The sequence below is a fragment of the Aythya ferina genome, assembly GCF_964211825.1.
Source record: "Aythya ferina genome assembly, chromosome: 1".
Taxonomy (NCBI): Eukaryota; Metazoa; Chordata; class Aves; order Anseriformes; family Anatidae; genus Aythya; species Aythya ferina.
Window position 1 is genome coordinate 92,506,405 of NC_140296.1, and position 14,482 is coordinate 92,520,886.

At 40.8% G+C, this 14,482-nt stretch overlaps 1 protein-coding gene across 4 annotated transcripts in view; it reads right to left on the bottom strand.

Annotated features, from left to right (window-relative positions):
• Window positions 1-6,043: 6,043 nt before the first annotated feature.
• The window catches only part of SLC37A1 (solute carrier family 37 member 1), a 33,454-nt gene continuing 25,015 nt past the window's right edge, over window positions 6,044-14,482 (bottom strand). For all 4 annotated transcript variants that reach the window (XM_084530622.1, XM_084530621.1, XM_084530619.1 and 1 more), the window contains 8 exons: window positions 13,813-13,875; window positions 12,450-12,535; window positions 11,744-11,792; window positions 10,825-10,898; window positions 9,821-9,899; window positions 9,215-9,312; window positions 6,828-6,880; window positions 6,044-6,230 (listed from right to left, as the gene is read on the bottom strand). In XM_084530622.1, the coding sequence (XP_084386748.1) occupies window positions 6,215-6,230; window positions 6,828-6,880; window positions 9,215-9,312; window positions 9,821-9,899; window positions 10,825-10,898; window positions 11,744-11,792; window positions 12,450-12,535; window positions 13,813-13,875 (518 nt within the window). In that variant the 3' untranslated portion in view covers window positions 6,044-6,214. The remainder of the gene's footprint in view (window positions 6,231-6,827; window positions 6,881-9,214; window positions 9,313-9,820; window positions 9,900-10,824; window positions 10,899-11,743; window positions 11,793-12,449; window positions 12,536-13,812; window positions 13,876-14,482) is intronic.

Genomic DNA, 14,482 nt, shown 5'->3' on the forward strand with positions numbered 1-14,482 from the left:
AATAAAAATTAAAAAAAAATCTAGCAAACATGAAATCGGCGTCCTGCAATCTTTAAAGGAAAAACTACAAAGTCAGAGCCAGGCTTATGCAAGAAGATTTGTAGGGATGAGGAAAAATTAGAAGTTTTAGCTCTTTCTTTTTTTCTGTTGTGTTTTTGAAGACGCACTATGAATGTGATTAGATGAGGAGAATCAGCTAGTATGATGGTAAATAAATGCAAGTATCAGAATAATGTACAGTCTATGATGCTTAGTTTTGAAGCATGAACTCTACCCACAACTCTAGACTCAAATAACTGTGGTAACCTAAATATCATGGAGGGATTCAGACTCACAGAGGACACCTTGCACTTGACTTGAAAAGTACTTGGAAAATGTCATCTTCACTTGGGTTCTCCACTAGTTGCTCATCCAACCTGGCTTCTACCCTTCCATCCCAAGAGCAAAGGAACTAAGTGGTCTGTGGAGAGGAGAAAATATAGATGTGAGCACAAAAGTGCCAAGCTTCAAATAAGCCCTCTGGCAATTGAAAAATCATAAGATCATTTGGGGACAGCAGTCCTCTCACCTCAGTCTGGAAGTGCTGCTCAGCACTACGGGGTGCCAGTAAGGACCTTTGGGGTGAAATGGCCCTTCCCCTCCCTCTTGTTATCCCAACACCAGATTTTCACTTTTCTTTGTAGCGTCTCAGTCAATTCAGTCTTCTGCACTTTGCAGTCTTGGCTTTTTTGCTAGTACCCATCCCACATTCACATTTCCATAGCACCCCAGCCGTACCCTGCATTCAATTACATCATCACTCGATGTCCTCCTTTATCTTTCATTTACAGTATCGAACCACCTTTCGGTCTCTGCATTGCCTTTTCTCAATCTGTAGCTAACGTTTCATAGGAAAAGGACTTTGCTCTCTTTCAGATGAAACCTGTTCAAGCTCTTGACTGCAGCCGTCTGCGGAGTCGCTGGAATGTGCCTAATCCCAGAGCCTTTCGCTTGCTCTCTTCTCTCCTTGTCCTCTTCCTAAGCCTGCATACACCGTTTGTAAAGGCAGAGGGGGACTTGGTGATTCCTGGAGATGCAGAATGACCAGTCGCTACATGATCCTCTCTGCTCTCACTGTGACATTTCACCCACAAAACAACACACTTTATTTGGGCAGTTTGGCTTTTTCCTAGTATTTACAGAAGCACAGGAAAGAGCTATTTTTAGGCAAGAGATATTCAGCATTTGATGCCAACCTTTCACTTACCTCACTGGTTTCCAGCAACTGCCCTTTTTCCTCATCCATTGTCTTTACTTATGCTAACACATACTGTACTACCTTTTTTTTTGTTTGTTTGTTTTGTTTTGTTTTTTGTTTTTTAAAGTGTGACACGCAGATATACCTCTCCAGGAGAAAAAAAATGACTCATTTGAATTTATTTTTATCTGGTCAGTTATTTAACAGCCACAACAAAGGATATTCTATGTATGTGTGCGTATGCACCCTTATCATATGCCACAGAATACAACCAGACAGACAGTCCCTTACAATGTGAAGTTGTGGTGTAAACCATTTGTGGAAAGAGATCTTAAACATCTTCCATTTCTCAATGGCTTGAAAAACTTGCCGTGAATATTGCTGTCAGCCACCAGGAAGGAAATGCTTTTGGAATCTCATCCAAGTGAAACACATTACTCGGAGCATCAGCCTTTTAACAGCATTCCTGTGTTTACACTTACATGGCAGTACATGCACAGCTTAGTGTCATCCGCTGCCTGAAACGTCTGGACCACTGATAGTATTACTGAAATGTGGCTAAATATTTGTAACTTGCCTCTGTAATAGAAGAAGGGAGAGAAACACCAGCCCCAATATCATCATGAGGTGAAGAAAACATCCTTTAAATTCTCTATTTCAGTACAGTGTCAAAGACGATTTTCAACATATATTTGACAGCTAATATCCTGGTGCAGGAGATGAGCAGAGTCCCCAAAATAGGCCTTAAGAAAGTTTGGCTTTTGTATCCATAGACTACAGAGCCGTGAAAGTTTCACTGCAGCAGCAGGATAATTACGCTACATGTATACGTCAATAGAGAAACACAGAGGAAGAAAATAAAAAACAAGCATCAGCTAATGATGTTAATTCTCTCATTCCCAACTCATAATCAAAAGAGGGGATAAGGACATTTTACAGCAATGAAGTTTATTAAGCTCTGAAGCAGTGAGACACATAACATGCTGCCAAAGTCGCTGGACGCAAGGCTGAAGTAGAGCAGCAGTTAGAGCAGCTCCTTCTCCCTTCCCAGCTGTAAGGAGGACAGTCAGATTTTTAACTGAGCGTGGCAGAAGATGTAGCTCAAGGTTACTGATGCCCCAGAGCACTGAGATGCAGAGCTCCCGGTGAGAGCAATGGAGCCCTGCGTCTGCGGTCACTTTGCAGGCGCAGCAGCCTGGGAGCAGAGGGGAGAAAGAGTCCATGCTATCACCCTGATAATTCAGCGAAGAGCAAAACAAAATCAAAATAGATTTGCTGTGAGGTGAAAGTGACATAGTTCAGAATGAGAACAACCTATCAGATAAACTTCAAGGTTGGGGAAAATCACTACGTAATCTAATCTAACCTCCTATATAATATGCGGGCCATAAAATTTCATTCAGACCAGAGAATACCACCATCACCAGTTCCAGGCCTAATAATTTGATCAGATTGTAAACAATCTTTCTCAGCTGAACTCCATATGAAGAACAGCCAGGCTCCAACAGCTCTAAATAACCTCTGATTTCTTTTATACCATATTACGCCTACGCAACTTTGAGCAGCACTTCTCATACAAACAACTCCAGGCATCAATCACTGGAGAAAAGCACCAGCACCAGCTGAACGGATGCTCAAGTGTGAGTGCTGCTGCAGAGGTCTGAGGTAGTGTGACATTGGCATAGACACATAATGGATTCCCATTATTATTCCAAGGATATTATGCAAGAAATACACACAGTAACCTTCAGAAGTGGCGGGCAGAATCCCTTCTGGAGTTTCCTAGCTGGCAGAATATACAGGAATAGGCATGTTTCGGTCCATGGAGCAGGTTCAGCAGCTTAACTTTAAGGCAAAAGAAATCAAAGTGATCTGTGAATACACCACCACCTTCCTCGCTACCTGCTTATCTCCTCCCCACCCTATAAACCCTCCCAATGCACAAGAGAGGCAAACCTCCACTGCAGCATCTCCAGCGACAGCCAAGTGAGGGTGCAGGTACTCTGGTGGAGCCTCCTGCTCCCGATCAGGCAGAACAGAAGCTTGTACCCGAGCTTTCTTGTACCCGAGCTTTATGTTTTCTTATACATAAAGGTCCAAGCTGTTACTTGCCTGTTTATTGGAGGCACTTTGGGCACTTTCTGAATGGAAATTCTGTCCAAGACCCTCAGACACAGTTTTAACCACAATTGTTTTCCTTTCCAAGCATTTTTTCCCCTGACGCAGGTGACTGTCCTCCTTCCCTCCTAGATGAAAATAAGGAGGCAGAATATACCCATCTGACTGGAAATAATGATGTTGCACAACCCATAAAACCATTAAATGAAAAAAAAAATACCTGTTCAAGTTGAGAAGGGTATTGTTTTCAAAACAAAAGGTTCTAATTTGTTCTCTTAATGAACTATTTTCATAACCCTCACAGGAGACAGGAGCGCTGTCTCAGCAGGGATGTCTACCCTCCAAACAATAAATGGAGCATTTTTTCATGGAGATGTAAAAGATGAAGTAATCAACATTTCTCACTTTACAGCAGAACCCATTTTTATTCTACACAGAAGATAAATAGATAAAATTCACAATTACTGGCATTAAAAACAAAAACCAAACCCTGCAGTCTTATTCCAATTCGACTCTACCTACTGGTCATTCACGTTTCCATAGACAAAATGTTGTCAGTCTTGCTGAATGAATGAATGAATATCGACACCCAGTAATAACAAAACAGTTTGTTCACAACCTGGGGGACCCTTAGGGTTGTTACAAAAGAGCAGCAATCTTCATCTTTTCGTTGAACACATTCGTTGCTGGGAGGAACCGAAATGTGGCACATTAGCAAGGAAAGAGACGTCGGTGCAGCGGGAGTCCCAAATCCCTCCTGCCATCAGTGGAAGGAAGGACTCAGCCCAGCACCTCAAATGTTTTCACAGTCCCATATCCAAGTCACTTCAGCACAACAGCTATTCAAATAAATAAATAAATAACAGCAGCAGCCCCAACAAGTAAAACATGTAAAATCCAAAACACGGTTAAACATCTTTACAACATGTAGCTGTTAAATATAACTGAAAGCATCCCAACCAAAGACTTCCGCCCTGATCTGCTGCAGAATTCTGTGGCATTTAAATACATCCTAAAGCCTAAATGCAGCATGGATTTACCGGTACAGACTAAGTGTCTCCCCCGGTCTCAAGAGGTTTATTCAAAAGGTGTACAGTTAACCAGTGATCTAGGTAACTGCAGCTTCAGAGCCTACATAGAGCATTCACTTGCAAAAGACTTTGGTACCTGCCATAAATCTTTGTGGGACTGAGGTCTTCCCTATGTCTCTGTTCAGTGAAAAATAAACACATTCTTATGCTGTTCGGATCAAGCATAAAGCACATGCTGAATCAAAACAGTGAAATAACTGATCAGAGACTGAACAATTACAAAACAGTCCTGGAAATTAAGTATTGTGCCAACACATGGAACGTAATACCAGCAGCTGATGAGACATTTCTCCGTGTTTTGCCAGGCTATTTTAGAGTGCTGTTTTGTTAATCAAGTACAAACACTACTGCATTGTTTCACAGAACTTACAGCACAGTTCAGAACAAGACATGTGCCTAGAACTTCAATAAATACACTTAAGAACAGTACACAGTTTAAATTATCTAACCTTCACAATCTAAGTATAAACACCTCATACAAAAAATTCCTTTTTGCTTTGTACACGTTTAAAAAAAGATCACAGAAGCATCTGTTTTGCAAAGGAGATACCTGTATGAAGAAATGATATGTTCTGAAGACATTAAATTGTCTATTTGCTGGGTAACACTAGTTACTGAAATGTTCTCTTACAACCTACCACCTAGGTAATTTTTCTTCTCTTATATACATACATATTTTGGCTCTGAATCTGAAACTCAAAGCCACTTGAAATTAGCCACTTGAAAGAGATTTCTGGTTATTAAGGCCCTGATCTGACAATGAACTCCAAGTGCACACACCACCACCGGAGTACCCAACAAAGATCATTGTGGCACTGGGCACTAAAGCAGCACTCTTTTTCAATCCTGTAATGCTGAAGTGTGGCAGCACACAGTTCTTTGCCACCCCAAAGGAACCACCTGTCATTTCAACCCAGCCTAGAGGAGCAGCACAACAATTACACGACGTTTGCACTACCAGTTTATAATGCCCTGAAAATTGTTAGAGCCCCCCACAGGAAATTCTGACTCATAACCTACTTCTTCTTGTTGCTTGGGACTCTGTTTTGCACAATCCTAACTGAGGGCTAACATCCACCCAGAGAGTCTGTGGAAACCGCTAGCTGTGGTACACTGCAGCTGTAAATTCCATTTCATTACCTACCGAAAGGTTGGATGTTGTCCTTGGGAGCAGAATTTGTGCTATAGTTAAAAACTAATAATATGGTGAGGTTATTATTGTCTGAGCAGCTTTGAAATCCTAATAGCAGTGTACATTAATAACCAGCTGGTCTTGCCCTCTATAACGCAATGCCCTTGATCACAGTGATGCACACGATAACACAAGGGATACTTTGCTCACTGACACAGAGACATTTCACTGCTAGGCTGTCTGTTATGATTTCAACATCCTTCTGCTCTACTTCTGACTTGTTTTTGGAAAACACACAGTACAGCGCTTTAATTAAAACATCCTATCAAAAGAAATGAAAAGGCACTTGGTATTTCTCTTTGGCTCAGTTGAGGCGCTCTGCTAAAAGCTTCCCAAAGTTCCTGTCCCTCCATCTGATGAATAGTTGCCATCCTGAGGTACTTATTCATGTGCAAAAATAAGAGCTTCAGGGATTTACCGGTTGCATTTCTCAAATTGCTTCCAGTAAACGTGCAAAAATTCTTCACCAAATAGAGTCTCTTAAGTATAGAATAACACATTCTGTGAAGTTTTTTTTTTTTCAGGGGAGAGCTCTGGTCACTTACACAGTCATTCTTCCAAATCTGGTCTCTCAGCTCAGTGTTCTTTAAACCTGGGAAAGGAGAGCAATCAGTCAGGAGAGCCTTAGGTGTGAGGTGTAACAGCCACTAACTTAAAAGGCAAGTTTTGCCTTTTGCTATGTGTTTTTGTATTCTATTTCACTGCTCCAAAACAGCCAAGGAACCCAATTTAGATTTTGCTTAGATAAGTGTAACCCCTGTGATTCACTGGATTTTTTTTTTCCCCTCAAAACCTTGTAATTTCAGTCACCCTTTCCTTTAGAGAGGCCTTTTAGCAAAAGTTACATTTGAAACTACCAAACAATACACAGAAAGCAAGCAATAGAGTAGCTTCTTCTTCCCCACCTGCACGTTCCATGATGAAAATCAGAAATATTCCATATTCAGGAAAAAAACAAACCCTAAGAGACCATGACAAGTCTGTTTTCAGGTGCTTGTTAAAATACAAGGTTCTAAAGAAAAATAATCGTGATTTAAGAACATTAAAAAAGATTACTTTTTTAAAGAAAAATTGAAAGAGACAAATGGACATATACAAAACTTATTACATTCTGTCTACATAGGGGTATTAGCTTATTAACATGTTCTTAAACTGTTATTAAAGACCAACAGCTTTATATAACACTTACAGGGTATGATCTGCATTACACCGAAGTTCCTTCTGAATGAGACGGAGTAAGAACTGTAAAGAGAGTCACAGTATCTGTGTTACTATCTGTACAGATATACCAACAAGCTAAAATTCTGGCTAAGATGCACACTTTTATTCAGAGTTCCTCATTTGAAACACTACCCTGCAATGCTGAAATCAGTAAAAACAAATAAATAAATAAATACAAAAATTATAGGTGCTTAATCAATGTTTGGAAGAGGAGTTTTCACAATGAACTTGTAACAAAAAATAAATCTCCTTTTTGCAATTGAGAGACCAATTCCTGTGTAAAAAAAAAACAACACAATGGTTTTCCAAAGTTATTTAACCAGCAGATGTGTAAAGAAACCAGCAGAGGGAACCCAAGACTTCAAGAAAACATGGCAGATGGAAATTTTGGATCTTAAAATTATTTCAGCTGCTATTCTGAAGAAGAGTTGTGTGTGTGAAAAGCTTTAATCACACAGTTAGTCAAGATGAGTGATGTTAGTCATGTTTACTTGCATGTGCAGGATCAGGACTTTCAAATGCATTTTAAAAGGTGTGCTTGTGGAGACAGTCCCCAGGAAAGTGATTTCAGAAACAAAATTTGAGGACTTCCACATATATTAAAAGACAGAATTAGAACTATTCCAGGATTCCTCACTATTAAAGGTTTCCTTACCTTCAGAGTTTCACTGTTATAAATGGAATTTTCTTCAACGTTATTATCAGAATATTATTAAGTATTGCTGGTTTAAGGTTTAAGATATTAAACCTAACATTTTGGAGATATGTGAACAGCAAAGCATGACTGATCTGAATACCATGTATGAGGCTAACCCCCCTCCAGACATCTTTGAGTAAATAGGAGTTGAATACAGGCATCTATACTCTGCACTGAAAATAACAGTGAAAGGAGTTATAAAAAAAGCTTCACAAGAGCAGAGTCAATCCTGTCAATAACAGTGCTTTAAAAATGCATTTTAAATGATGCAGCAAAGAAATGTGGGATTTTTTTTCATTTGTTTTTAATAAATAACTATAAAAAAGCAGAGTTTTAAGTCTACTTAGGGAAACTACAATTTCCCAAACCCCACTGCAGCACAGAATGGCTAATACTGAAAACAGTACAAACCATAGAGCTGCTGACTATTAGAGGGAACATACTTTGAATATTAACTTATCTAATTCCATTAATTTCCATGGATTTCACATCTTACATGTGGAAATAAATAGTTTACAAATTCGTGCTTCAGTTTAGAAAGAAAGCCTCAATCCCAACTCAAAACAAAAAACTCTGCTTGTCTCAGAGAGTGGTCTGACACACTGAGCATCAGCTCCTCTGCAGAAGTACAGGGCTTAGTGGAATACCCTGCAGGCACGGGGTTTGGTCTGGGCACAGCCAGTAGAGAGGAAGGTATATTTCTCAAGTGTTTCACAGTCACCCCACACTTTCATGAGCACTTCCATCCAGGACTTCAAAAGCAGAGGATAAGCAAGTGACACTTCAGGACATCTCTGAGGTAGAGTCACAGTAGCACTCTGCTCTGCTGGAGCGGAGCAGACAAAGCTGGTACAGATGCCTGCCAGGGAAATCCGTGGCAAACACAAAAACATAACCTACAGGTTAACCTGCAGGTGGCTGCAGCAAGACTGACTTCAAAAGGTACAACAAGACACTCCTTGCCTCATCTCGTGTCTTCTTTGGTCTTTAAAGCAAAGCAGGGCATGTAAGGAGTAAAAAACCTTTTCAGATCTTCCCATCCAGCATACAGGATCTCAAACAGGAGGAGGAGGGAGGAAAGTGGATATGCTCTGTACCGTGTCACAATGTGCGTCACGCTCCTTTTCCCTAAGCATCTGTGCCTGGTTACTGTCAAAAGCGAGGAAGGCAGTTTTTGTTTAACCTAGTACAGCAGTGTCGGGGCCTATCTGGAGAATGTGACGTATTAACTTTCAGCAGTTTCATTATCATAGTGTTTTTGGTGATACAGCAACGTAGCTAAACAGTTGTTACTACTTCAGTAAACCAGCTTTAAAGAAAACAGAAGTAATTCTTTCGTGAGTGGAATCTGAGGCACCTTCCAGCTCTATATAGGAAGGTTTGCTTACAAGTAGGCCTGCTGTAATCAGCTCAGCCAGTAATTAACAGATGTGTATTTCTTCAGAAATGGAAGTGCATCAGAACTAATCTGCACTTCTGATTAAAATTAAATAAGAATTTCAAAATGAGCTGCTTTGCTCTTTTATTGAAAATTTCCTATGCAATTGGATGTTGGTTATGATGGACTATTGAATTTGCAAAAGGAAAATGTGCATTTTAATATATATAGTTTAGCATAAAGAAAATACATAGCAACCAAGCAGTGCTTTTAGACTTACTAGCAAGGCACACGCATCTGCCACCATGAGCATGTAAAACACATTGTTCCAACCAGAAGGGGAAATGAGACCAGCCAAGAGAGGCCCCAAAGCCGCACCTAAAATTGAATATTGATACTGTCAGAATGATGCAAAGTAAGACTTACTAGGCTGAAAGACAGCTATTCTGAGTTAGAGCATCAATTTATCCACCTAGATAACTCAGTATTACCCTATGGATTAAAATGTCCCAGAAAGTGTGAAACATAACTGGTACAGCTGGGAATCTAATGCAGGGGAAGCTGGAAGGCTAGAAGTTTGAGAAATGCCATTCTTTGGCTCACAGAAAAATAATGCCCATCCCACAGCAAGATAAATCCTACTCAATTTTCCCTTCTACATGCCAGTGCAGAGGCCGTGACTGCAGGTCTCACAAACAGCCCCCATGGCATCTACTTTTTATATTTGCACTCAGTATCAGTCTATCACCCTCTCCCTCCCTCCCTCAGATATAGGAACATTAGGGAGGCTTATGGCTCCCTAATCTTCTTTGTGAAAGATCTTCACAAAGATCTTTTGTTTTAACCTACCCCAGCAAAGGCAGGTTACCTTCCAGCTCTGGCTTACCTACAGATCCTGTTCCATCGATGATTGCTGTCACTGTGGACAAGGCTCTTGCATTCCCTTTCAGACTTTTATGGGTACCCTAAAGAGACAAAGACTGCTTAAAACCATCCTGAGCTGAACCCTCTATGTGAGATGCACATTGTGAAGTTGCCTAAAATATCCTAGCTCAGATCCTTTTATCGCTACTCAAAGAAACCCTCCACTCAATCAAATGGTTGCCTACAGTGTTCTCCTTTATTCAACCAGTTTGTTTAAACAACAATAGCTGTGAACCTTTCTCTTCTGCGCATTGTGGATTCAAGCAACAAGGACAACACTATCGCTTTGCATTATGCTGCAAGACTGTTTCCATGGCCATCTTTTCTTCTACTAATACAGCAAAGCTCTGTAGAACAAAAAAAGGTTCTGCTGTGACAAGAATACTAGAATACCAGAAATTTAAATATAAGCTGAAAAGCTAATTCAAAGAATCTGTGGGCCAAAAGAAGCCCTTCAGTCCCAATTTTAAAAGGCAGGTTTTCAGAACTACAAAAACAACAACAAAAAAAAAACAACTGATGAAGTGAATGACTTTGCAACAAGACAGATAAACTAAACATATCAGAGAACTGCTAATCAGACAGACTTATCTTCGTACATTGAGGAGAATACACTCAGGTAACCAGTGATTACGTAAACTGAGACCTCGCTCAAGTCAGATGTTTGGTTGCTGACACCTGAGGAATCAGTTAGCCCCTTCAATCTTCTTCCCAACCAACAGGTAGGCATTTTGTAATGTCAGGCCCCACTCTCTAGCTAGCAGTCCCTTTAACAAGGTTAAGGATCAAACCAGTTTTAATACAGGACCTCTAAAACAATCTCAGTGGCTGAGTTCAACACAGCTTATCCACCTCACTTTGCTTCAGGACAGTGCAGCTCCTTCACTGACAATCCTACAGAAGTCAAATGGCTCTCTCTGGAGGCCAAAGCTGCTATGCTGGAAGCAGAAGGGAAGCCAAACTCACCAAGTCAGCAGAGACAGCAGTGGTGATCAGTGCGTAAGGTCCGTTCACCAGGGCACCACTGATAAGCAGCATCACTGTTGCAAGTTGAACAAAAACAGAAAATGTGAGTTGCCTGAATGACTGAACTGTAACAACAGGAAATGTCAGCCTGTGGTTTTCAAACAGTTTAATCCTTCCTTGGCTCCCCTGGCCTCATTACATGGGACAGGAAGAAAAGCTACATTTGTATCTCCCTGCAATGCTTTCTCCACAGTGTAAACTCCCCAAAATAACAGTTAAAAGTACTGAGTTAAAAGTACTTCCCAGGGCCCTTACTGATCATGGTAGTTCAGAGAAAGTCTAACCAAACTGATTCTAAGCACAGAGGATGCTCACAGGAAGTCAACCATAAGCACACACCAAGCACCAGAGAGCCTTAAAACTTATCAAGGCCTTTATGTAGGTGAGACATTACTGTCAACTCTTGTGATTCAGCTTCTGTTTTCATGTAATAGATACGGGATTCAGTCTACATATGTAAAGTTAAAATCATTTTCAAGAGTACTGTAAGTAGTCTTTAAACCACTATAAGTAGTCTTTTAAAGTGTCTGATATTTGGAAAAGGGGATAGAATAAAGCCTATGCAGACATAAACAAGCTCCATAAACAAGACTAATGATATTACCTAAATCTCTTATCTCAATGATTAGTGGACATGATCTAACGTTATTTGTTAACTAAATCATGTCACCACTTAATTATTTCCTATCCCCTTCCTTATCTCACAAAAATCCTCGAAGAGATGGTGTTCATTACACATATCCTCCTCTCAGGGAGAAAGAAAAAAGGAAAAGGATCATAAATGGATAAATGGAAAGGAAAGGATCATAAATGAAAAGTTCACATAAAGCGAGGCAGAAAATAATTTAAAAATACTCACCTACAGTAGCCTCAAGGCCCATTTTACTGACTGCAGAGAACATGTACAACTGCAAAAATGAAAACACAGACATGTTATAATACCAACACCCTCATTAATGGTAAAATCCCTATTTTCCCCATTTTAGGTAAAAGATCTGTTGGTATTATGTGAAAAGTAGTTCTCACATCCTAGGTTTTACAAAACCTTTTTTAGACCACAGCAGGATGGTTGTTTCATTTGGACAGATCAGGGAGATAAGGAGCATGCTCCTCTTCCCCAGGTGTTCTTTCAGGAGAAAGGGCTATATTATGAGAACACTCAATTTTAAACTCTCCAATTGCCAGCTTCGACAAAGCACTGAATAGAGCTCACAAAAGAATCAAAACACACAGAAAAACGCACCTCATGTGTCCAACTGCCAGTTTTCCAAAAAGAGCACAGCAGTTTTAGCCTTCGAGCAACTAAAATTCTGGCTAAAAACTGGACATCACATTTTACAAAAGGGCAATAAACTTTTCACATAATCCTGTAACCAGCAATGCATTAGGCTCGTTTCATTGCTTAGTAGAGGCAGCCCAAATGTCCATATTTGTTCACGTGCTCAACTTCTTACGCTTTCAACCTGGCCTGAACTACATGTTCAACTTAGAAAATGCCGCTTGCAGAACTTCCTGAGTGCTGTCAAAGCCCCAGCCACAGCTGTCAGAGAGAGGCGAACTCTTACTGTGGGTGCTGCCAGCAACAGCATCATTCCGCAGGTCGATGCCCTCTTCTCTAGCCTGTCTGAAATCAGGCCTGCCAAAATTCCACCTGAAAGCAGAGACAGGTACGTGAGGAGAATACTCTGTGCATGTTTTACACAGAAGATATCAGCTATACTTAACGAAACCCAACCCAGATTAAAATAATGTAATAGGACTTTTAATGTACAGTTGCACACAGCAGCACAGATCTCGGGCCTGATGACACAATTTGCACCTAGCAACAACCCCATTAACCCAACCAGGGTTGACTTGGAAGGTCAGGCAGGAATGGGCAGTTTTTCTGCCTCACTGGTTATTGCAACTGAATTTCCAAGCCGGTGGTAGGGAAGGGGGTAAAACAGAGGTGGAAGTATTTAGAAATCATTGTTCTGCTGCTTTTGAGTGCAAAATGCCTTTGCACCAGGTGGTCCCATTCTGCCTGGAATTCTGGGATCCATCTGTGCCCAGTTGGTCACTGGTCCCTTAACTCCCCACATGCAACAGTAAACTTAGCTGTAGTGTGCTTTGTTCATTTCCCAACAAGGGAAAATGAGCTATTTTAGATCCCAGGGCAAATTAAATACTTGTTTTTATCTCCAGGCAGTCACTCTAGGCTCTTCAATTTCCCCTTCTGGTGTTTGCAATGACTGTACACAGAAGCACTAACTGGAGTGTGTGGCAGGAGCAGGCTGGACGGACTGAGGGAAAGGAGCTGCCACAATGATATAAAGGGAGAAGGAAAGGAAGTTCTCTGGATTCTCCAGATTCCTCAATATTGCTGGGCCTGCCTCTCCCTCTCCAGCTGCCCATCTCCAAAATGCCTACATCCCACTCAGATTTAAATATAAATGCCAAGGGCCCAAGCAGCACAAGCACAAGCTTGTATTCACAGTTGAATGAAATGCTGCTGAAAGAGGTCATTCACATCCCTAAGGTGATGTCTAACTCTGGCTCTGGGATGAAATAAGCAGTGAAAAATGGCAGAAGTGACATCCAGAACAAGCCCAGAACAGTAAATGCAACCCACCTTGACACCTGTATCTTGAACTACCAGGGTCTACATCGTTCTTGATCCAGTGAAACTTCCCCACCATGAGCACCATTTTCCAATAGACTGATACAGGGCTTATTTCCAAAAGGCACTCAGGGAGGGGTCACATAAATCAGCTGGGCATTGAGATGATTATGCCAGATTCTCAATGTCCAACCCAGCTCTTTACTTAGTACCTTTACTGCTACTCTTCTTCCGTTTATATAAGGTACAAGACTAACAATACATATAAGCTGTGTGTACCAGTGTTTTTTGCTAAACTGGTCTGATTAAGGATTGATATTCAAGCTTACCAAAGATTCCACCCACATCAAACAATGTAGAAAGATCCCCAGCTCTTTTGGCATCAAGATGTTCTAGCAAGAGAAAAAAAAATAATTCCATAATTTCCAAACCACAAAAAGCAGATATCTCAAGTCTTGTCATGCTACGGTAAATACATCTTACATCAGCACTGTTTGTTCACAGGAATAAGCTAACAGAAGGTGTTGTAAGGAACGTATCATAACTGGTTATTCAGTGATACAATCTTTTGAATGCAATTATATCCATGGCAGGACACTTTAACACTTCAGTTATAGATAAAGCCCAACCGATAGAGCTGTTGATTGTTCAAGTTTGGCTTAACAATGTTCCCATTTGTGAATAGCCACAGAGTCACGAACAGTTAACATATACTCCTAAGTGAGGCTCTTGGCTCTAAAATGATCATTAGTACACATTTGGACTACCTACAGAGCTTCATCCTGGAGGCCTCCGTCACCAGACAGGTGATGGTGATGTCAGCCATTAGATTACTGGCCGTGTGCTCGGTGTAACATGCACCGCGCAGTTTATGTGGAATACAGAATCACAGAATTTCTAGGCTGGAAGAGACCTCAAGATCATCGAGTCCAACCTCTGACCTAACACTAACAGTCCCCACTAAACCATATCCCTAAGCTCTACATCTAAACGTCTTTT